At 50.5% G+C, this 24,018-nt stretch overlaps 1 protein-coding gene across 1 annotated transcript in view; it reads left to right on the top strand.

Annotated features, from left to right (window-relative positions):
* SERINC4 (serine incorporator 4) overlaps positions 1–24,018 on the top strand; it is a 117,565-nt gene that overhangs the window by 7,569 nt on the left and 85,978 nt on the right. The window contains exons 4-6 of the mRNA XM_075343721.1: positions 13,651–13,829; positions 17,942–18,021; positions 23,634–23,727. Of these exons, the coding sequence (XP_075199836.1) occupies positions 13,651–13,829; positions 17,942–18,021; positions 23,634–23,727 (353 nt within the window). The remainder of the gene's footprint in view (positions 1–13,650; positions 13,830–17,941; positions 18,022–23,633; positions 23,728–24,018) is intronic.

Genomic DNA, 24,018 nt, shown 5'->3' with positions numbered 1-24,018 from the left:
GATTTCAGGATTTCCTTAGTATTACACAAGTGATAATTCCACCACCTGTGCATACCTAAGAAAATGCTGAAAACATGATCTGTCACCTGTGCAGTACTAAAACATGAATGGAGTTAAGAAACACCACTTTAAAGCACCACTCTAGTGCTTTTTTTTTAATTTCCCCCCTGGAGTGGTGCTTTAATTGTAAGTCTCTTGCCCGATGTATTATACTTAACTACCGCCATCTTAATCTTTTTCCAGCATCACACCCATCGATCTCCAGCGATTTGTGACCTGCGGGCAGCTCCATTATTTTACGGAGCACACCGGAGGTCACAGATCAATACAACTCTGGCCTGAAACACACATCCGTGAAACACGTGCGTGTTTGGTCCGTTTCCGTATATACCGGAGACACGGCCAAACGTGCACCAATGTTATTTAATGTTTGAGGACACATGTGCGTTTTTCATTAAGGTCCGTGGGTTCGTGTGCGTGCTACGTTTGTGTCTCCGTTTTGCACGGAAGCATGTCCGTTTTCAGCACGCAACACGCAGCACGGACCCAATGAAAGTCAATGGGTCTGTGCGCACGTCCGAGTGACACGGACGCATCTCTGTTTGGACACGGCTCCACGGTGAGTGACAGGTGTCTCACTGCACCCAATCACAGCAGCCGGTGGGCGTGTCACTATGGAGTATAGAAATAAATAAATAAATAATTTAAAAAAACGGCGTGCGGTCCCCCCCAAATTTAATACCAGCCAGATAAAGCCATACGGCTGCAGGCTGGTATTCTCAAAATGGGGAGCTCCACGTTATGGGGAGCCCCCCAGCCTAACAATATCAGTCAGCAGCCGCCCAGAATGGCCGCATACATTAGATGCGACTGTTCTGGGACAGTACCCGGCTCTTCCCGATTTGCCCTGGTGCGTTGGCAAATCGGGGTAATAGGGAGTTATTGGCAGCCCATAGCTGCCACTAAATCCTAGATTAATCATGTCAGGCGTCTCCCTAAGATACCTTCCATGATTGATCTGTAAATTACAGTAAATAAACACACACAACTGAAAAATCCTTTATTAGAAATAACAAACACAAACACATTCCCTGGTTCACCAATTTAATCAGCCCCAAAAAGCCCTCCATGTCTGGCATACTCCAGGATGGTCCAGCGTCGCTTCCAGCTCTGCTGCATGAAGGTGACCAGAGCAGCAGAAGAAACCGCCGCTCCTGTCACCTCCACGCAGCAAATGAAGAGAGCCGCTTGATCAGCTGTGCTGTCACTGAAATTACCTGGATCCAGCGGTGGATGCAGCGGTGGCAGCGGGTAACCTCAGTGACAGCTCAGCTGATCGCGCTACTCACCTCAGTTGCTGCGCGGAGCTGACCGGAGCGGCGGTGAGTAGCGCGATCAGCTGAGCTGTCACTGAGGTTACCTGCGGCCACCGCAGCATCCACCGCTGGATCCAGGTAACCTCAGTGACAGCACAGCTGATCATGCGGCTCTCTTCATTTGCTGCGTGGAGGTGACAGGAGTGGCGGTTTCTTCTGCTGCTCCGGTCACCTTCATGCAGCAGAGCTGGAAGCAACGCTGGACCATCCTGGAGTACGCCGGACATGGAGGGCTTTTTGGGGCTGATTAAATTGGTGAACCAGGGAATGTGTTTGTGTTTGTTATTTCTAATAAAGGATTTTTCAGTTGTGTGTGTTTATTTACTGTAATTTACAGATCAATCATGGAAGGTATCTCGGGGAGACGCCTGACATGATTAATCTAGGATTTAGTGGGAGCTATGGGCTGCCAATAACTCCTTATTACCCCGATTTGCCAACGCACCAGGGCAAATCGGGTACAGTCCCAGAACAGTTGCATCTAATGGATGCGGCCATTCTGGGCGGCTGCTGACTGATATTGTTAGGCTGGGGGGCTCCCCATAACGTGGGGCTCCCCATCCTGAGAATACCAGCCTTCAGCCGTATGGCTTTATCTGGCTGGTATTAAATTTGGGGGGGACCGCATGCCGTTTTTTTAAATTATTTATTTATTTCTATACTCCATAGTGACACGCCCACCGGCTGCTGTGATTGGGTGCAGTAAGACACCTGTCACTCAGCGTGGGGGCGTGTCTCACTGCAACCAACCATAGGCACCGGTGGGCGGGGAAAGCAGGGAATACGAGATTGTTTAATGAGCGGCCGGCTTTTTCAAATTAGAAAAAGCCGCCGGAGCAGTGTGAACGCCGTGCAGCGCCGGTGATCGGGGATCGGTGAGTATGAGAGAGGGGGGGACACTTCAGTCACTTGTGGGATTAGTGGTCACCGGTGAATCCTTCACACAGACAGACAGAGCTGCGGCATGACAATGAAGTCGGGTGAAGTTCACCCGAGTTCATTCTCATTGCGCTACTCTGTCTGCTGTCTGCAGACATGTAGTAAACGACATTTTGCATCACACACGGACATTCCACACGGACAACACAAACACATGTCAGTTAAGTTTCACACGCACACACGGACATTTCACATGCACATTTCATAGTTTCATAGTTTCATAGTTTTTAAGGTTGAAGGCTAGCATACGGGATACGTACGCAGGCCACACATACCATAAAAATGGACCTAAAAAACGGAAAACGGACCCGAAAAACGGCCTGTTTTACACGGACGTGGTTTTAACGGATGTGTGTTTTCGGCCTCTATGAGAGCCTCGTTCTGTCTCTCATACAGTTACTTTGAGTGCTTGTAATGTGACTTCTGAATTCTGGCCAGTCAGAGGTTACATGCACAAGATGGCATCGTGGGACTGGGGCGCCGCAGAAAAAAAGATGAAGACAGCTGCAAGTGAGTATAATACCAGGGGTAGGGGACTTAGATTTAAAGCACTACTCCATGTCACGGTCGTCTCTCTGCTAAAAGAGATTAGTGACAGGTTCTGGGTCTGAGTCTCACTTTACCTGGTGAGACTCTGCTATTTAAATGTGGTTATCTTTCCCTTAGGAAAAAGAGGGTTAATGTCAGTTTGCTTTCCAGCAGCCTCAGATTCCTGGTCAGATGTTTCTGGTTTGGACCACTCCCAGTACCTTTATAAACCCTCTGCTACCAGGAGAGGGTGCCAGTTATTCTTGATTCATTTGGATTCTGGCCTTGGAGGTGGAAGCAGCTCCTAAAACCCTCTCTTGGAGTTGATGGTGTGGCTGCAGTCTCGGTGCTGGCTGCAGCAGTCTGTTGGGGTGTTTTCCCCACCTTCCTTTCCCGGTGGTTTGTTTCAGTGCAGTGGTGAGGCTAGCATCCATCACCTGCCCACTCCCTAGCCAGGGACTATTGTAGGGCCATCTTAGGCCTTCAGCTTCCGGCTTGGTGACAGGTGAGGAACCTGTATAGGGACTGGCTAGGAGTGCAGGGTACAGGGCCAGGTAAGTGAGGAGGCGCCCATTTTCCCTCTAACTAGCACTAGGGCTCACCATTGTTAAAGTGTCCCCGGCGTACCGCTTGTTTGTCGTGGTGTTACCCCTGTTTTGTTGTGTATTTGGCCTCACGCCGGAACTCCCCTAGTCTGTGCGTGACACTCCAGCTCTGAAAAAAAAGCCTCTGGAGTGGTGCTCTAAAGGGTCTGCTGCTTATGTCATGGTGCCAGGTACCTCAGAACACATTTAAGAGTTTTATAGAGTCTAAACCTTGAAAGATTAGAGCTGTTTTGGTGGAAAGGACAACATCAGCATGAGGTTTGTGCATTCTCCATGTGTTTGCATGGGTTTTCTTCAAGTACTTTGGTTTCCTACCACACTCCAAAAACATACTGAAAGAGGATGTAGATTGAGAGCCCCAATGGTGTCAATGAGTGATGACAATATCTGTAAAATTGGGTGCAATATGCTGATGCAATATAAATAAATATTTTACATATAGACATAGTGCATGCATTACTCTGAACATACCTTGTCTGTACGAGGGGCTTCTGATATTTCTTTGGCTTTGTGATCTATTTTTTTTCTATGGTTACGAATGTTAGATCACATGAAAGTCTTATGTGTCTAATATATGTTTTCAAAATTTAGTGTTTGTTGCTTATGGTAACAGTGTTCTTCACACGCGGGAAAACAAAGTGGTGGAATCTAATGCGATATTCACAGCAATTTAGAGCAGAGGAGTGATAAAATTCTTGTTTCTGCAAGGAAAGTCCGCAAAGGATATTCATAGTGATATGTCGCAGACATTGGGGGATCAATTCCCTTCATATTCCACGCTTAAGAACTGGTTTGCCAAATTTGAAACAGGCCATTTCAGCACCAATGATGCGGAACGTCCTGGACAAAAAAGAGTGGTTGTTCTTCCGGAGATTGTCAATGCTGTGCACAACCTCATTCTGAAGAATCTCAGTTAAAGCAATTGCAGACATCATGGGATTTCCTGTGAACGTGTTTGTATCATTATCCATGAACATTTGGACATGAGGAAGCTATCTGCAAAGTGGCTCTCTAAATGTTTGATAACAAATCAAAGAAGCAAGCGAGTGAAAACTTCCGGATCCATTTGTCAGCGTTTTCGGACTGATAAGAACTTCCTGGATCGACTGGTCACTATGGATGAGACCTGGATTTATTTGTATGACCCTGGAAACAAGGAGCAGTCCAAAGAGTGGAGGCATGGTGGTTCTCCTCGTCCAAAGTTCAGGGTACAAAAGTCAGCCACTAAGATGATGGTGTCTGTGTTCTGGGATAAGGAGGGCATGCTTCTAGTGACTAGTGGACTACCTTCAAAAGGGTTTCACCATCAATGCAAGGTATTACATTGACCTTTTGGACCAATTGAAGGCAGCTCTAAAGGCCAAAAAGCTGTCCAAAGGAATCTTGTTCCTGCAAGGCAACGCCTCCGCTCACACTGCATAAGCGACCACAGCAAAACTGGCAGAGCTGGGCTTTCAACTGGTTGACTACCCACCTTATTAACCAGATCTAGCTCCATCCGACTATCATCTGTGTACCAAATTTCACACCATTTCTGATGCCACGGCTACTACGGATGCCTGGTTTGAGGCACAACCAAAATTCTTCTTTTTGCTAGGGTTACAGAACTTGAAAAACCGATGTAAGAAGTGTGTGACCAGAAAAATGCCCACACGTAAAATTGCCCACATGTAAAATTGCCCACACGTAAAATTGCCCTCATGGAAAATAGCCCACATGGAAAATTACCCACACGGAAAATTGACCACATGGAAAATTGCCAATTGCAGCATCACAAAGTTTCAGATCTAGGATATTTGAGGTGCAAGGTGAGGATGTTAAAATTATATGTGAAAAATGCCCACAGAAAATTGCCCACAGACATGAATGCCCACAAGAAAACAGTATAGCATTATAGTTGAGGTGCTCTGCAGGACAGAGAATAGTATAGAATTATAGGTTAATGCGCTGCAGGAGAGTGGGATAGTATGCAGCTATATGTGAGATGCTCTGCAGGGCAGGACAATAATATAGAATTATAGGTGAGATGCTTTGCAGGACAGAAGAATAATATAGAGTTATAAGTGAGATGCTCTGTAGCCCAGAAAAATGTTGTCGAAAATTGGCCACAGAAAATTGCCCACAAGTTTATTAAGAACAGTTTATTAAACAGGTCTAATAACAACAATAACTTCAGTTTATTAAGATCTGAATAAAAAACTACTGTGAGGCAAATCCCGGGATATGAAGATGAATTATGACTCCAGTCATAATCCCTCATCACTCCCTGGCAGTGCCCCCTCCCTTCTTGTTCTCAGTGTTCCACTTACACCTCCATGGCCATGTCCTGTGATATGGAAATTAGGTGGCTTAGGAACAATGGACACAGGATGACTCCCTGCCGTCACCCTGTAACAAGAGTTGTATCTCATTAGCAAGGCTATGGAACTAGCCAGACAGAACGACTCCAGTAAAAAATGGTTCATATCTCGCAAGCCATATTTCCGATAAATATGGCAACCATAAAAATGGTGTCTCCGCATGCGGACGATGCCGGCACACCCTTTTTATGGGAGCAGGACATTGGGAAATGCCCCAGGCGTGATATCAGCCAATGGGGAACTGGCAGACAGGTCATGAGTCCCCTCGTTCTGTAGCTAAATTCATAACTGTCACAATGAGAGCATTGGCGTCCGCCTACGACGCTCCCAGGCAAAGTTATGGCCCATATTCCATGTTGGGATATTGTCCATAACTCAAGCCAGGGGTGGAGCAGTGCTCCCTGTGAGGTCACGAAGGTAGGAGGGGACCTGGATTGGCCCAGGTTGATAACCCTACTTCGGCCATTTTCCAGTGTTCTTTCGCTGGGGGTCACGTGTAGGAAACATCTGTGGGAGTTCCTGGAAACCTGGTCTACAGCGCCCCCCTGTGGCCAGACGCAACAAGGTAACTGCTGGAACTGTGTATGCCTGTTTGTAACCCATGCTTTGATTGTAACTGTACTCTGACATATGTATATTCTGTAGATTCCCTATTGTATATATTGTAGTTTCTAGTGTGCTTTAGGCTGATTAAATTATATAATTAATCTTGGGCTGTTCTGTTATCTCGATCTTGAATCCCACGTCTGTGTGTTCGGCTAATAGTTACCGTAAATCGGTTGGTGGCAGCGAATTGTGCCAAGGATTATTGTGGGGAGGCCAGTGAGATTCGGGGAGATTTTATATATTCCGTCCGCGGAGGTCGGGGGAATATATACCTTACTCTCACCGGGGACCCTTCAATAATCGGCATAAGTAGTATAGCGGCCTCCTTGCTTATGGTCGGGCAATTCCATAATTGGCCTGACTATAAGAGGGGCGCTAGAGAGCGCGTCACGTGCTCTGTCTGTCGGTCGGGAGGTATAAAGGAGGGGTGACCCCCACTTGTTACCCCCCGATTGTGACGTACTGGTAGCCAGCGCGGGGGATTTCTGAGTGACCCCCCCGGTGGTTTGTGACATATTGGTGGCATAGCGGTGGGATCGAGATAATAGTGTGTGTGAGTGTGAGACCCATACTCCCAGACACTAAAGACTGCCTGCAGCAGCTGTGGCTGCTGGGGTCTTCAGACTAGCTCAACACTAGAGTGTCAGAGTGCAGATACTGTAAGGTGTGTGGAGGCATCAGGTGTCAGTTCTGTGTCAGTGACCAAAAGTCTGCAAGAATGGCTGATGGCACCAGGAGCAGAGCTATGCAACTGGCCAATGCTAAGGCAGGAGCCGAAGAGAGGGAGGACGGTGCTGTGGACAGCAATGAGGAGGTTGCCCACGAGTCCTCCAGGAGCTCGACGCCAGAAAACCGTTCTGCCGAGGACATTGCGCAACCTGGCACTGCTGGACAAGATGAGGAGGAGCTCACCCAAGGTTCCTCAACGAGCCAGATGCCAGCCCTCCGCTCTGAAAGGGACAGTGAATCGCCTAGCTCTGCAGCGTGCCGCAGATCACCACGTGCCATTCCACCGAGCCTGGGAGGCTCGGATAGCCTTCTTCAAATGGCTATGGCCCTTCTCCAGGCTGGAGACCAGAAGGGCTACAAGGAACTCCTGGCAGAGCGCAGGGCAGAGCGGCAGGCAGCGCGTGACGCTGAGGCTGCGGAGCGGCACGCAGAGCGTGAGGCTGCGGAGCGAGAGCGGCAGGCAGCGCGTGAAGAGCGAGAGCGACAGGCAGACCGTGACTACCAGCTGCAGCTAGCTCAGCTCCGGCCCTCATCAGCCACATGTGACCTTCGAGACACCAAACTTCCAAAGGTCCGTGTTGAGGACTTCCCAGTGCTGGAGAAGGATGGAGACTTGGACTCTTTCTTGACTGCTTTTGAACGGACTTGCTTGCAGCACCATCTGGACAAGGACCAGTGGGCCAAATACCTGACCCCCCGTTTAAGGGGTAAGGCCCTGGATATCCTTGGGGACTTGCCTGCTGAGGCAGATCAGGGCTACGACACCATCAAGCGGGCCCTGATCCAACAGTACAACCTCACTCCAGAGTCCTACCGCAAGAAGTTCCGGAGCCTACAGAAGGGACCAAAGGACTCCTGGGCTGACCACCGGCGGGCACTTGCCCGAGCTGCCGACCACTGGACCCAAGGCCTGCAGCTTTCCACCGGACCGGAGATCCTGGACTTGTTCATCACGGAGCAACTCTTGTGGAACTGCCCTGAGGATCTCCGCCAGTTCATCCGAGACCAGAAGCCAAAGGGGTCCACGGCTACAGCTGCCCTTGCCGATGACTACACCAACAACCGGGCCCCTGAGGCCAGGAGAGCGGCCACCAGCAGCACCTGGAGAGGGGGTAAGATGAATTCTGCGACTGCCCCACCTGCCCCTAGACTGCAGGGGGTGTCCCCCTCAACTCCCCTCTCCAGGCCCGTGGCGGAACCAAGACGGTGCCACCAGTGCAACCTACCTGGACACTTCAAGGCCATGTGCCCTCAGCGTCCCAAGGCCCCGGCTCCGTCCCCGTCCCAAGGGCCGCCCAAGGTGTATTGTGTGGGTGGGGGTGGTGGTAGGTCCCTGGACAGCTTCCAACCTGTCACCGTCGGCCGGTCTGTGACCATAGGACTGCGAGACAGCGCCTCGGAGGTGACTCTGGTGCGGCCTGAGATGGTGTCCCCCCAAGACTTGATCCCTGGAAAAACCCTCGCTGTCTCCGGGATTGGAGGCACTGACCCGGCGCTGCCTGTTGCTGACATTTATGTGGACTGGGGCGCAGGGCGGGGGGTGAGGGAGGTGGGGGTAACTGATCGGATCCCTGCAAACGTGCTACTTGGGACAGATTTGGGGCAGATAACCTCCCAGTTTGGGCCCCCCCCAAGGGCTGAACCTTCAGCCCGTACTGACATGACTCCTAACAATGTTAATGTGTTATCTATGAATGATGTAAGGGAGGAGGGAGTGAACTCTGATATTTCTGCTTGCATAGACACCATAGACACACACTCAGCTGCAGCTGTGACAGGGGAGGGGGTCAGAGAAAGGTGTGACAATGCCTCTACAAGTAACCAGCCTGTGAGCTGGGATCTGTTGCCCTCTGCAGGGATAAGCAGAGAGCAGGGTGCTGCAGGGGGAGGACCAGTGTGTGGGGTGGGGGCTACCACAGCAAATGTGGGGTCCCCAGAGATTTCACAGCGGGGTTCTGTTGCTGCAGGAGGGGAACAGGCAGGTGAGATTGGGGCCGGTCCAGGAGCGGAAGTGCTCCCAGGTAAGATCTCGGTGCATGGTTCCCCCACAACCGGGGTGTCAGGAAGCCAGGTAGGTCTGCCTGAACCGGCGACTTGGTCAGGAACGGAGGAGGAGCAGGCACGACCCACGGTCGCAGCGGCTGTGGCCGCTGTCACCCGCAGTGGGAGTGCTGGAAGCCAAGGGGCCTCCCGGAGGTCCGATAGCTCTTCCCCTTCTGACCAAGTGGCAGCCGAGTCAGGTGGAGGCCAGGACACAGGTCCCGGGGTACTGACTGAAGATGTGACAGTCTCGTCGATTCTGGCCACATCTAGTCAGGGGTTTCAGGCAGCGTTAGAAGCTGACGACAGCCTGAAAGCTCTTAAGGAGCAGGCGGCACAGCCTCCCTCGGACTCGGACCCGGAGCGAGTGGTCTGGGACCAAGGACGGCTGTACCGGGCCACGGTCCAGCAGGGTTCACCGGAGGCGTGGCCCAGGGACCGACAGTTGGTGGTACCCTATCCGTTCCGGACGGAGTTGTTGCGGATCGCACATGAGATTCCGATGGCCGGACACCTAGGGATCGCTAAGACCAAGGCCAGGTTAAACCAGCATTTCTACTGGCCAAAAATGGGGGCCGATGTGGCTGCCTACTGCCGTTCGTGTGAAACCTGTCAGAGAGTGGGGAAGGCGGGGCCACGCCCCAAAGCCCCACTGGTATCTCTGCCAATCATCGATGAGCCTTTCAGGAGGGTGGCTGTGGATCTGGTCGGCCCGCTGGCCATCCCCAGCAGCTCCGGGAAACGCTTCATACTGACGGTAGTGGACTATGCCACCCGGTACCCAGAAGCAGTGGCCTTGTCGTCCATTCGGGCTGACAAGGTGGCCACCGCATTGCTGGAGATTTTCTCCCGAGTGGGTTTTCCCCAGGAAATGCTCACTGACCGGGGGACCCAATTCATGTCCCAGCTGATGGAGGCCCTCTGTAAGCAAGTCCAGGTGCGACATCTGGTGGCCAGCCCGTACCATCCACAGACTAATGGCCTGTGCGAGCGGTTCAATGGCACCTTAAAGCAGAGGCTTAAGATGTTGGTCGACTCCCATGGGCGTGACTGGGAGCGGTATCTCCCACACCTGTTATTTGCTTACCGGGAGGTTCCACAGGCCTCAACAGGATTCTCACCGTTTGAGCTCCTGTACGGGCGACGTGTGCGGGGCCCCCTGGCTCTGGTGAAAGAGGCTTGGGAAGGGGATTTGGCCACCCCTGGAGTGTCGGTTATCGAGTATGTCATGCGCTTCCGGGACAAAATGCAGGCCTTGACGCAACTGGTACACGACAATATGGCTCAAGCCCAGGCCGATCAGAAGCGTTGGTACGACCAGAACGCTTGTGAGAGGACCTACCAAGTGGGTCAAAAGGTGTGGGTACTGGTCCCCGTACCACAGGACAAGCTTCAGGCAGCCTGGGAAGGCCCATACCTCGTGTACCAGCAGCTCAACCCTGTAACGTACCTGGTCACCCTGGACCCTGCCCGTGGAAGGCGGAAGCCCTTCCATGTGAACATGATGAAGGCACATCATGAGCGGGAGGCATGTGCGCTCCCCGTGTGCAACCTGCCCGAGGAGGGAGAAGCGGAAACCCTCTTGGATATGCTAGCCCAGGTTAGGGCAGGCGGATCCATTGAGGATGTGGAGGTTGGCCACCAGCTCTTGGAAGACCAACGGTCCCAGCTGTGGGCCACCCTCCTCCCCTTCCGGGGGTTGTTTACCAACCAGCCCGGAAGGACTGACTTGGCTGTCCATCACGTGGACACTGGGGATCATCCCCCGATCCGGCGTTCAGCATATCGGGTCTCCCTGGAGGTGCAGCAACACATGCGCCAGGAGATTGACGAGATGCTGAAGCTGGGGGTGATCCAGGCATCCAACAGCGCTTGGGCCTCGCCTGTAGTCCTCGTCCCTAAGAAGGACCGAACCACTCGGTTCTGCGTGGACTACAGGGGGCTCAATGCGGTCACGGTCGCCGATGCGTACCCAATGCCACGCATCGATGACCTGCTCGATCAGTTGGCCGGGGCTCAGTACCTGACCATCATGGATCTGAGCCGGGGATATTGGCAGATCCCCCTGACTCGCAAGGCCAGGGAACGCTCTGCCTTTATTACCCCATTTGGACTGTACGAGTCCACGGTGATGCCATTCGGGATGAGGAATGCCCCTGCCACTTTCCAGCGGATGGTCAACACCCTGCTCAAGGGACTTGAAGGGTACGCGGCCGCGTACCTGGATGACATTGCCGTCTTCAGTCCCACCTGGGAGGACCACCTAGAGCATCTAGCACAGGTGCTCAGGCGGATCCACCGGGCAGGTTTGACCATCAAGCCGGGAAAGTGTCAGCTGGCCATGAGCGAGGTCCAGTACCTCGGTCACCGGGTAGGTGGGAGAACACTGAAGCCCGAGCCTGAGAAAGTGGAAGCCATCGCATCCTGGCCCACCCCCAGGACCAAAAAGCAGGTGATGTCCTTCTTGGGGACCGCTGGGTACTATAGGAGGTTTGTTCCATGCTATAGTAGCCTGGCAAAGCCCTTGACGGACCTCACCAAGAAGAAGCTGCCCTCTGCAGTCGATTGGACAATGGACTGCGAGACAGCCTTCCGGGCCCTAAAGGACGCCCTGTCCAGCCCGCCCGTGCTACAGGCAGCCGACTTCACGCGGCCGTTTGTAGTACAGACCGACGCCAGTGACTTCGGCCTCGGTGCGGTGCTGAGCCAGGTGGACTCTGCGAGCCAAGAGCACCCAGTCTTGTACCTGAGCAGGAAGCTGTTACCAAGGGAAGTTGCCTATTCCACGATGGAGAGGGAGTGCCTGGCCATAGTGTGGGCCCTGCAGCGTCTGCAACCCTATCTATACGGGCGCCACTTCATCGTGGAGACGGACCACAATCCCCTCAGCTGGTTGCACACCGTCTCTGGGACGAATGGGCGATTGTTGCGATGGAGCCTTGCGCTCCAGCAATACAACTTCACCATTCGCCACAAAAGGGGCCGTGACCACGGTAACGCAGACGGGCTGTCCCGACAAGGAGAGGTCGCGGACGGGCGCACAGGGGAACACCGGAGTGTGCTGCCCCCTAGCGCCCTCAAAAGGGGGGAGGTGTGAGGCAAATCCCGGGATATGAAGATGAATTATGACTCCAGTCATAATCCCTCATCACTCCCTGGCAGTGCCCCCTCCCTTCTTGTTCTCAGTGTTCCACTTACACCTCCATGGCCATGTCCTGTGATATGGAAATTAGGTGGCTTAGGAACAATGGACACAGGATGACTCCCTGCCGTCACCCTGTAGTAGGAGCTGCTATCTAATTAGCAAGGCTCTGGAAGTAGCCAGACAGAACGACTCCAGTAAAAAATGGTTCATATCTCGCAAGCCATATTTCCGATAAATATGGCAACCATAAAAATGGTGTCTCCGCATGCGGACGATGCCGGCACACCCTTTTTATGGGAGCAGGACATTGGGAAATGCCCCAGGCGTGATATCAGCCAATGGGGAACTGGCAGACAGGTCATGAGTCCCCTCGTTCTGTAGCTAAATTCATAACTGTCACAATGAGAGCATTGGCGTCCGCCTACGACGCTCCCAGGCAAAGTTATGGCCCATATTCCATGTTGGGATATTGTCCATAACTCAAGCCAGGGGTGGAGCAGTGCTCCCTGTGAGGTCACGAAGGTAGGAGGGGACCTGGATTGGCCCAGGTTGATAACCCTACTTCGGCCATTTTCCAGTGTTCTTTCGCTGGGGGTCACGTGTAGGAAACATCTGTGGGAGTTCCTGGAAACCTGGTCTACAGCGCCCCCCTGTGGCCAGACGCAACAAGGTAACTGCTGGAACTGTGTATGCCTGTTTGTAACCCATGCTTTGATTGTAACTGTACTCTGACATATGTATATTCTGTAGATTCCCTATTGTATATATTGTAGTTTCTAGTGTGCTTTAGGCTGATTAAATTATATAATTAATCTTGGGCTGTTCTGTTATCTCGATCTTGAATCCCACGTCTGTGTGTTCGGCTAATAGTTACCGTAAATCGGTTGGTGGCAGCGAATTGTGCCAAGGATTATTGTGGGGAGGCCAGTGAGATTCGGGGAGATTTTATATATTCCGCCCGCGGAGGTCGGGGGAATATATACCTTACTCTCACCGGGGACCCTTCAATAATCGGCATAAGTAGTATAGCGGCCTCCTTGCTTATGGTCGGGCAATTCCATAATTGGCCTGACTATAAGAGGGGCGCTAGAGAGCGCGTCACGTGCTCTGTCTGTCGGTCGGGAGGTATAAAGGAGGGGTGACCCCCTCTTGTTACCCCCCGATTGTGACGTACTGGTAGCCAGCGCGGGGGATTTCTGAGTGACCCCCCCGGTGGTTTGTGACAACTACTTTCAATCAATTTCACGTTATTTTGTTATTCTGCATTTTGTTTGTCTTCTTGGACCACATTTGATTTACGTATTGTATGTTTGGAACTACAGGTGCCTTGGATTTCTCTCCTGTGCAAACATTTGCCTGGTGGTAATGACTGTGACATTCTTGTTGGGTACACGGCCGTCTACAGAGTCTGCTTTGGCACCGCATCTTTCTACTTCATCCAGTCTGTGTTCTTTGTCAATGTGAAGTCTACTCAGGAGTTCAGAGCCATGGTCCACAATGGGTAAAGTGCACTATTATATCATATCACCACTGATTTTTAGACTCCATGGGATGTAATTGATATACACATTTTGTTGTTCTGTTCTTGCATATAGTTCTGCATATTTATTTATCAAAACAGTAAAAGCTAAATAATGTAGGTCAGTGATGGGGAACCTTTCTGAGACAGAGTGCCCAAACTGCAACCCGAACCTCAATTATTTATCGCAAAGTGCCAATAAGGCAATTAAAGCTGAATAATGAAACTTTAAAAGAATCTGGCATGCTTTTGAACAAGTAATGTGATTTTTGCATTGCATGCATGCTGAGAACTTATCTAATCTTGGCTCTTACTTTGTAAGTTTGAGAGCAACACATTCATCACTCAGATCATCTGTTAGTCTGTTTCTGATGTCAGGTTTTACGTAATTCAAATATGGAAACAGTGACATCCTGGTATAGATGTCCCCATCATGGCCCCATGCTGGTATAGATGTCCCCATCATGGCCCCATCCTGGTATAGATGTCCCCATCATGGCCCCATCCTGGTATAGATGTCCCCATCATGGCCCCATCCTGGTATAGATGTCCCCATCATAGCCCAATCCTGTTATTGATTTCCCCATCATGGTCCCATCCTTGTATAGATGTCCACATCATAGCCCATTCCTGTTACTGATGTCCCCATCATGGCCCCATCCTGGTATAGTTGTCCCCATCATGGCCCCATCCTAGTATAGATGTCCACATCATAGCCCAATCCTGTCACTGATGTCCCCATCATGGCCCCATCCTTGTATAGATGTCCCCATCATCACCTCATCCTGGCATAGTTGTCAACATCATAGCCCCATCCTGGTATAGATATCCAAATCTAAGCCCCTTCCTGGTATAGATGTCCCCATCTAAGCTGCATCCTGGTACATGTGATCCCCATCACGCCGCACACAGTAAAATGAAAAATTAAAAAAAAATTATATTCGCCTTCCCTCTGCTGCCCGATGTCCACCTCCAATGCTGTCATGCCAGCAACTGACTTCAGCAAATAAGCGGCAGAGCACATGATGTCACTGTCATGCACACCCAATTACACCACTGTGCGCTGCCGGCATAGTCGCTGCTCCACATGCTCGGCATTACGGGCATGGGGAGCAATGAATAATCATTTTCTTTAATAGCAGCACATGCTGGGGCTGGCTGGTACAATTTAGCCTGGGGGTAATCACAAAACAGTGGCCCTCGAGTTGCGGTAGCCCATCTTTGGCCTGTTCATCTCTGGCTGCTGCATTAAAGCAGCAGAGATAACAGGCTTTAGGGCTCTTTTCCACTTGCGTTTACAAATTCACAGCGACACTCGGCTAAAAATGTGAGTCGAGTGTCCTGTGTATGATCTGCGTGTGGTCTGCGTACGGTGTGTGGTTTTTTTTCCTCACATAGGATCCGTATGTCATGCGAGTGTCATGCGAGTGCTATGTGAGTGTTTATGCAAGCAGCGGTGAACTGACTACTTGAGGAATTTCCAATAATGCAAGGCCTGGCCGTGGTTAGCTGCACTGAACTCCGGAGCTGTCACCTGAGCTCCAGAAATCAGCCCGGTCTGTCTGCAGCTGTGCTGAACTGAACAGCAATCGCCGGGGAATCAATAACTTGGCGCTCGCTGTTCAGGCTGCACTCTGGAGCTCAGGTGACGCTCCGGAGTTCAGTGCATGTAACCACGGCCAGGCCTGGTATTACTGGAGATTCCTCCGGTAGCCAGTCTGACGCGGTATGCAAGTGTCAAGGATCCATGTGACATGCGTATGCCATCTATATGACATGTGCATGCCACCCAGATTCTTATTTTTTTTTTTCGCTCCCATAGGAATGCATAGGGGTGCGAGATCTGAGACTCGGTGAAATCGCAGCATGCTGCGATTTCACCGAGAGCACGAGACGCCGTAAAACATTTAGCAAGAGGACACGGCCTCATTGATTAACACTGGTGTGAGTGCGATCCGATTTTCTATCGGATCGCACTCGCACATAGAAATCGCAAGTGGAGAAGAGCCCTTATGAACAGGCTGGTGCATATATATGTGAACAGAACTGCGCTTACTGAGTACATAAATACGAGAATAGAACCAAGATGACTACATAGATATGGGAACTGCAAGGAGCTTCCTACAGAGATAAAGGTGCAGAACCGAGCTTACTACAGCGATATGGGAGCAGAGCCAAACTTACTACAGAGATACAGGACTAGAACAGAGCTTACTACAGAGATACAAGATCAGAACCGAGCTTATTACAAAGATATGGGAATTACAAGAAGCTTACTACAAATGTAAGGGTGCAGAACCGAGCTTACTACAGAGATACGAGATCAGAACTGAGCTTACTACAGAGATATGGGAGCAGAACTGAGCTTACTACAGACATAAGGGTGCAGAACGAGTTTACTACAGAGATATGGGTGCAGAACCGAGCTTACTACAGAGATAAGGGAGCAGAACCTTGTTTACTACAGAAATAAGGGAGCAGAACCAATCTTACTACAGAAATAGGGGAGCAAAACCAAGCTTACTACAGAGATATGGGAGCAGAACCGAGCTTACTACAAAGATATGGGAGCAAAACCGAGCTTAACACAGAGATAAGGGGGCAGAACTGAGCTTTCTGCAGAAATATGAGAGTAGAACCGAGCTTACTATAGAGATATGGGAGCAGAACCAAGCATAGTACAGAGATATGGGAGCTTAACCGAGCTTACTGCAGAGATATGGGTGCAGGACCGAGCTTACTACAGAGATAAGGGACCAGAACCGAACTTACTACAGAGATAAGGGTGCAGAACCTAGCTTACAACAGAGTTAAGGGGGCAGAACCGAGCTTACTGCAGAAATATGAGAGCAGAACCGAGCTTACTATAGAGATGAGAGCAGAACCGAGCATGCTTACTGCAGAGATATGGGAGCTTAACCGAGCTTACTGCAGAGATATGGGTGCAGGACCGAGCTTACTACAGAGATAAGGGACCAGAACCGAACTTACTACAGAGATAAGGGTGCAGAACCTAGCTTACAACAGAGATAAGGGGGCAGAACCGAGCTTACTGCAGAAATATGAGAGCAGAACCGAGCTTACTATAGAGATGAGAGCAGAACCGAGCATGCTTACTGCAGAGATATGGGAGCAAAATCGAGTTTACCACAGAGATAAGGGGGCAGAACCGAGCTTACTGCAGAAATATAGGAGCAGAACCAAGCTTACTATAGAGATATTGGAGCAGACCCCGAGTATACTACAGAGATAAGGGAGCAGAACCGAACTTACTGCAGAAATATGAAAGCAGAACCGAGCTTACTAAAGAGATATAGGCGCAAAACCGAGCTTACTACAGAGATATGGGAGCAGAACCGAGCTTACTACATAGATACATGAACAGAACCAAGCTTAGTGTATGAATACAGGAACAAAATTGCACTTACTCAGTCTTCTACATAGAAACAGAAACAGAACCAAACCTCCTACATAAATTCGGGAACAGAACAAGCTTACTGCATATAGATAGTACCAGAACTAGGCTTACTGCTTAAATATAGTACCATAGTTGAGCTTAATATATAGATATGGGAGCAAAATCACTCTTACTACATAGATACAGTACCAAAACCCAGCTAACTACATATAGAACAAATAGAAAGCTTCTCCTATATTCAATGTTAAACACGTACAGCAAACTGATGGCGTACGTGCCAACAGAGAAGGCTCCGCGTGCCCACTTTGATATGCGTGCCATAGGTTCGCCATAACTGATCTAGGTAAAAAGATTTTTCCGAAAATATTATGTTATGCTCAGCACAGCACTTGGCTATTTCTGGCAGTCACCTAGATACTAAGTAGCGGATTTGAGCATACACACTTCTGCTTCATTCTAGATGAGGATGCAGATCCTGTATCCTGGGTTCCAGGGCCCTGATCTCATGATTGCTTAGGGTCTCAGCAATCAGACTCTCAGAGATCAGTGAGTGATCTGCCATGATATATATATAATCTATTATTTTGGAAATACCCCTTTAATTTAAGGAAGCAATGGTATCCATAATATTACATTGTGGACATAATTGTAATTACATTTCTATTATGATTTGTAGGTTTTGGTGTCTGAAGTTCCTGATTTTAATTGGAATGTGTGTCGCTGCTTTCTTTATCCCAAATGATTATTTTATACGAGGTAAGAGATGAAAACCTGATATGACATAATGGATGGTAGCTGACTGTGTATATTCATATTTCTGTACATAGAGCACAACAAGTATATGCACAACCTAAGTCTTATTGCACAAGGTTTGAAAATAAAAAAGGTGTAACCAACTTCAGACCCAAGTAAAACAGAGCGGTTGTAGTTAGATGCTATAATCCTAGTTCACCCCTTCAAATGCCATTTTCCATAGATGACATTTATCACCTGTCCACAAGATAGAACATGCAGTCCTGATTGTTGCATGTCCAAACACTGGGACCTTAACTGATCACTACAATGAAGACCACAGACCAAATTCCTCCTGGCTGCAGTTGTGATTAAGAAGAATGCTGTATATTTCAATAAAAACTTAAGTAATATAATTATAAGGGATGTCAGGGACTATTCAATTTTTTTCGCAATGTGCCTAAGTACTAATAGGCAGGTAGTTGTCAACTACGTAGCCTGTTGTGCCCGATGCCATTTTCCACCGGCACAGACCGCTCCTGCCAGCGTTTCTGTGGCTTTCGCTGATGTTACGTCAACAGAGCGGCGGCTTCTTTTCTGCTCTAGTCTGACGAGGTTGAACAGTCTAATGCAACCACAAGTTTACATTCTTAGAAGAGGATAATTATTCAGTCCTAGTAGATATGTGAACTAGTTTAACCTAGAAATTGATTTACAAATTTATTTTAGTTCTGTTAAATTAAAACATTGGTTCTCAAGTAATAATTTAGTCTATAAACCACGATTAGAGTTTACAACAAGTAACACTTTCCAAGAAAAAATTTACCTCACAAATTAATGTCCAAGTTATTGATGCTTTTATGACGTCTGTGTGTGAAGTTATAAAATTAGTCCACATTCACACGTTCAGTTTTTGGTGAGTTTTTTACCTCAGTATTTGTAGCCAGAACCAGGAGTGGAACAATAAAAGGAAAGTATAATAGAAACACGTCACCACTTCTGTATTTATTACCCACTCCTGGTTTTGGCTTACACATACTGAGGTAAAAAAGTCACCAAATACTCAACATGTGCACGTGGCCTTAATACTGAGGTAAAAACTCACTAAATGCTGAATGTGTGAATGTGTCCTAAAACTGAGAAATCGTTAAAATCATTAAAACACCCTAACATGACGATAGGTGTGCAAGTCTGAACTTGGTCTTGATTGCGGCATCACCATAAGATTTGCGATCAAGGGTGATGCTGTCGTTCTCATCATGGACACAGTGGCATAAATTGTTAAAATAAAAGAACAATTACATGATGCAGAAATCACAAAGGAACTCATGATCCAAAATTTGCCAGGATTTGAAAATTAAAGACTTTCTTGGATGAAGCTAAGAAGGACGGATCATCTCTTAACTGAAAATTTCACTACAGCAGTATTGTATGCATTACCAAAAATCCACAAACCTCTAATTGACCCTTCGGGGTAACCAATAGTATTGGGATTGTTTTTTGTATTTAAAGGGAACCTGTCAGCTGGTACATACGGCCTAAACCATGGGCAGCATGTACCAGCCATGGGCGGTATGATTACAGCCAGGTATATACTGTATATCACTCTGAAACACATGCTTTTACTAGTTGCCGGGGACCCAGCCACACTGTACGCTAGTCGTGTAGGCAGTTCCTCAGTGGCCCATATGGCCCATGTTTCAGATGACAGGTTTTCTTTGACAGAAATGGGGACAAAATATTTACACACGTTGTTTATAGAAGACTAGAAGGTGGCCCGATTCTACGCATCGGGTATTCTAGAATTTACGTATTGTGTAGTTCATGTATGATTTTTGTTATATATATATATATATATATATATAGATGTTGTTGTGTGTAGTTACCAAGTGTTTGTGTAGGGCGCTGTACATGTTCTGGGTGTGGCGGGGGGTGAGAGCGGTGTTGTATGTGTGTTGCGTGTGTTGCGTTGTTTGTGGAGCGCTGTGTGTCTGTAGCGTTGTGTGTGTGTGTGTTGTGCGGTTTGTGTGTGTGTGGTGTGTTTTGGGGGAGGTATGTTTTGAGCAATGTGTGTGTTGTGTGGTATGTGCGTATATTTGTGTGTGCTGCGGTGTTTGTGTGTTGGGTGTTGTGTGTGTGCAGCGTTGTCTGTGTGTGTGGGTGTCTGTGTAGGGCGTTGTTTGTGGTTCCCAGTGTGTGTGTGTTGTGCAGTGCGCGTGTGTGTGTGTGTGTTGGGGGGAGGTGTGCACCTCCCATCGTGCTCCATCCGCCATGCTGCGCACCCCCCATCGTGCTCCATCCCCCATGCAGCGCACTCCCCATCGTGCTGCATCGTCCATGCTGCGCACTCCCAAACGTGCTCCATCCGCCATGCTGCGCACTCCCAAACGTGGTCCATCCGCCATGCTGCGCACTCCCAAACGTACTCCATCCGCCATACTGCGCACTCCCCATCGTGCTGCATCCCCCATGCTGCGCACTCCCAAACGTGCTCCATCCGCCATGCTGCGCACTCCCCATCGTGCTCTATCCGCCATGCTGCGCACTCCCAAACGTGCTCCATCCCCCATGCTGCGCACCCCCCATCGTGCTCCATCCCCCATGCAGCGCACTCCCCATCGTGCTGCATCCCTCATGCTGCGCATTCCCAAACGTGCTCCATCCGCCATGCTGCGCACTCCCAAACGTGGTCCATCCGCCATGCTGCGCACTCCCAAACGTGCTCCATCCACCATACTGCGCACTCCCCATCGTGCTGCATCCCCCATGCTGCGCACTCCCAAACGTGCTCCATCCGCCATGCTGCGCACTCCCCATCGTGCTCTATCCGCCATGCTGCACACTCCCAAACGTGCTCCATCCGCCATGCTGCGCACTCCCAAACGTGCTCCATCCGCCATGCTGCGCACCCCCCATCATGCTCCATCTGCCATGCTGCGCACTCCCAAACGTGCTCCATCCGCCATGCTGCGCACTCCCAAACGTGCTCCACCCGCCATGCTGCGCACTCCCAAACGTGCTCCATCCGCCATGCTGCGCACTCCCAAACGTGCTCCATCCGCCATGCTGCGCACTCCCAAACGTGCTCCATCCACCATGCTGCTCACTCCCAAACGTGCTCCATCCGCCATGCTGCGCACTCCCAAACGTGCTCCATCCTCCATGCTGCGCACTCCCAAACGTGGTCCATCCGCCATGCTGCGCACTTTCAAACGTGCTCCATCCTCCATGCTGCGCACTCCCAAACGTGGTCCATCCGCCATGCTGCGCACTCCCAAACGTGCTCCATCCCCCATGCTGCGCACTCCCCATCGTGCTCCATCCCCCATGCTGCGCACCCCCCATCGTGCTCCATCCCCCATGCTGCACCAGCATCAGCCTCTCTGCCCACAGCATCAGCCTCTCTGCCCGCAGCATCAGCCTCTCTGCACACAGCATCAGCCTCTCTCCTCCCAGCATCAGCCTCTCTCCTCCCAGCATCAGCCTGTCTCCTCACAGCATCAGCCTCTCTCCTCCCAGCATCAGCCTTTTCTGTCCCTAGCATCAGCCTCTCTCCTCCCAGCCTACCCCAGCCTCAGCCTCCCTCAGCATCAGCCTCTCTTCTCTCAGCCTCCCCCTCCCAGCCTTCCCCAGGATCAGCCTCTCTCATCCCAGCATCAGCCTCTCTCCTCCCAGCATCAGCCTCTCCTCTCTGTCCTCAGCATCAGCCTCTCTCCTCCCAGCCTTCCCCAGCATCAGCCTCTCTCCTCCCAGCCTCTCTCTCTTCCCAGCCTCCCCCAGCATCAGCCTCCCCCAGCATCAGCCTCTCTCCTTCCAGCCTCCCCCAGCATCAGCCTCTCTCCTTCCAGCCTCCCCCAGCATCAGCCTCCCTCTCCCAGCCTTCCCCAGGATCAGCCTCTCTCCTCCCAGCCTCCGTCCTCCCAGCCTCCCCCAGCATCAGCCTCCCCCAGCATCAGCCTCTCTCCTTCCAGCCTCCCCCAGCATCACCCTCTCTCCTTCCAGCCTCCCCCAGCATCAGCCTCCCTCTCCCAGCCTTCCCCAGGATCAGCCTCTCTCCTCCCAGCCTCCGTCCTCCCAGCCTTCCCCAGCATCAGCTTTCCCCTCCCAGCCTCCCTCAGCATCAGCCTTCCCCGGCATCAGCCTCTCTCCTCCCAGCCTCAGCCTCTCTCCTTCCAGCCTCCCCCAGCATCAGCCTCTCTCCTTCCAGCCTCCCTCAGCATCAGCCTCCCCTTCCCAGCCTTCCCCAGGATCAGCCTCTCTCCTCCCAGCCTCCTTCAGCATCAGCCTTCCCCTCCCAGTCTCCCCCAGCATCAGCCTCCCCCTCCCAGCCTTCCCCAAGATCAGCCTCTCTGCTCCCAGCCTCCTCCAGCACGCCGTGCTCCTCTGCCGACACTCACACACACCCGATCGCATACACTCACACACACAACCGATCGCATACACTCACACACACAACCGATCGCATACACTCACACACACCCGATCGCATACACTCACACACACCCGATCGCATACACACACACACAGACACTGACGAAATCACACATACGCGCTCACACTCACAACATCCGGAGATACCACATGCTTCTGGCCATGTGATCCTCCGTCAGGTCCTGGAAGGTCACAACAGCACAGTATCGAGGCCGAGAAGCAAGCGATATCGCCGGATGCTGTGAGTGTGTGGATGCGATGTGATGTGTGTGTGAGGTGTGTGTGAGAGTGAGTGTGATCTGATGTGTGTGTATGTGTGTGTGTGTGCTGTTATGTGTGTGCGTGTGGATCTTCCGCCGCTGCAGGACCTTGATGCGCTTGTAACCATGCTAGCATGGTTACCAGCTGGTAACTATGCTAGCATGGTTACCAACGTATCCCGTCCCCCGCTCGCACGGGAGCCCACACCAGCATACGGCGGCAAAGCCAGCAATGCGAGGGTAAGTGTCGGCTGGGTTGGCGGCGTACGCTGATGTGGGCTCCCGAAGGGGGGGGGAGTACAGTACTCACCTGGGAGTCGTGGCTCCGTGACAGCCGTGTCAGTTCGGGGAATGCGCGGGGGGAGGGGGGCGGGGCCAGAGCTAGCGTGCATTGCGTGAGGGGGCGGGGCGTGGCCGAATTGCCAATGCCTGCAGGGTGCCGGGGCGAGAGGCCAACCTGTGGGGGCGGCGGAGCCTGGGCGAGCGGCTGGCCAATCCGTGTGGGGGCGCAGCCTGGGCGAGCGGCCAATCCGTGTGGGGGGGCGGGGCCATGGCGAGCCCAGCCGCCAATCAGCTTTGTGTCACCGTAAGGACACAATTTTGGAGCATGACAGACAGACAGACAGACAGACAGACAGAATAAGGCAATTATATATATAGATACTTCTGACTTCTTTGATAAATTACAAGTACATTTAAAAAAAGATGTTGTTAGCGTCTCTAGACAATGATAGAGGAATGATAGCCGTGAAACAAAAACTTTTATGTACAGCGATTGAGGGATAGATAGAGGGATAGATGGATAGATGGATAGATAGATAGATAGATAGATAGATAGATAGATAGATGGATAGATAGATAGATTGTTAAATGTCCCTTAAAATGTTTTAAAGAGGGGTTGATTGGGTACATTGCATAAATGACTTTTGGCATTTGTCTTTGTAGTATGGCATTATGTAGGTGTTTGCGGAGGCTTCTCTTTTGTTATCATCCAGCTGATACTGATAACAGCATTTGCTCATACCTGGAACAAAAACTGGTAAGATTTTTTTTTTATTCCGCTCTAGATTTTATTAGTTTTTCAGCTGATAAATTGTCACAGAAATGTTTAGGTTTCTGTATGGAGAGAACGCACCACAAGGGGGCAGTATAGGCAGTGTCTGTAAGATCTCGGCTGGTTTTTACTTTATTCAGTTTATTTCAGTTTTTATCATCTTATTACTATATATGCATATCTTTTTATACTGACAGTGGAGTTTAAAGTTTGTAAACCCCTGAGAATTCTCCACATTTCTGCATAAAACCTCAACAGATTTTATTAAAACTTCTA

Source organism: Anomaloglossus baeobatrachus, chromosome 4 (genome assembly GCF_048569485.1).
Source record: "Anomaloglossus baeobatrachus isolate aAnoBae1 chromosome 4, aAnoBae1.hap1, whole genome shotgun sequence".
NCBI lineage: Eukaryota > Metazoa > Chordata > Amphibia > Anura > Aromobatidae > Anomaloglossus > Anomaloglossus baeobatrachus.
The sequence above is the reverse complement of the archived record's forward strand: the minus strand, read 5'-3'. Positions and strand labels throughout refer to the sequence as shown.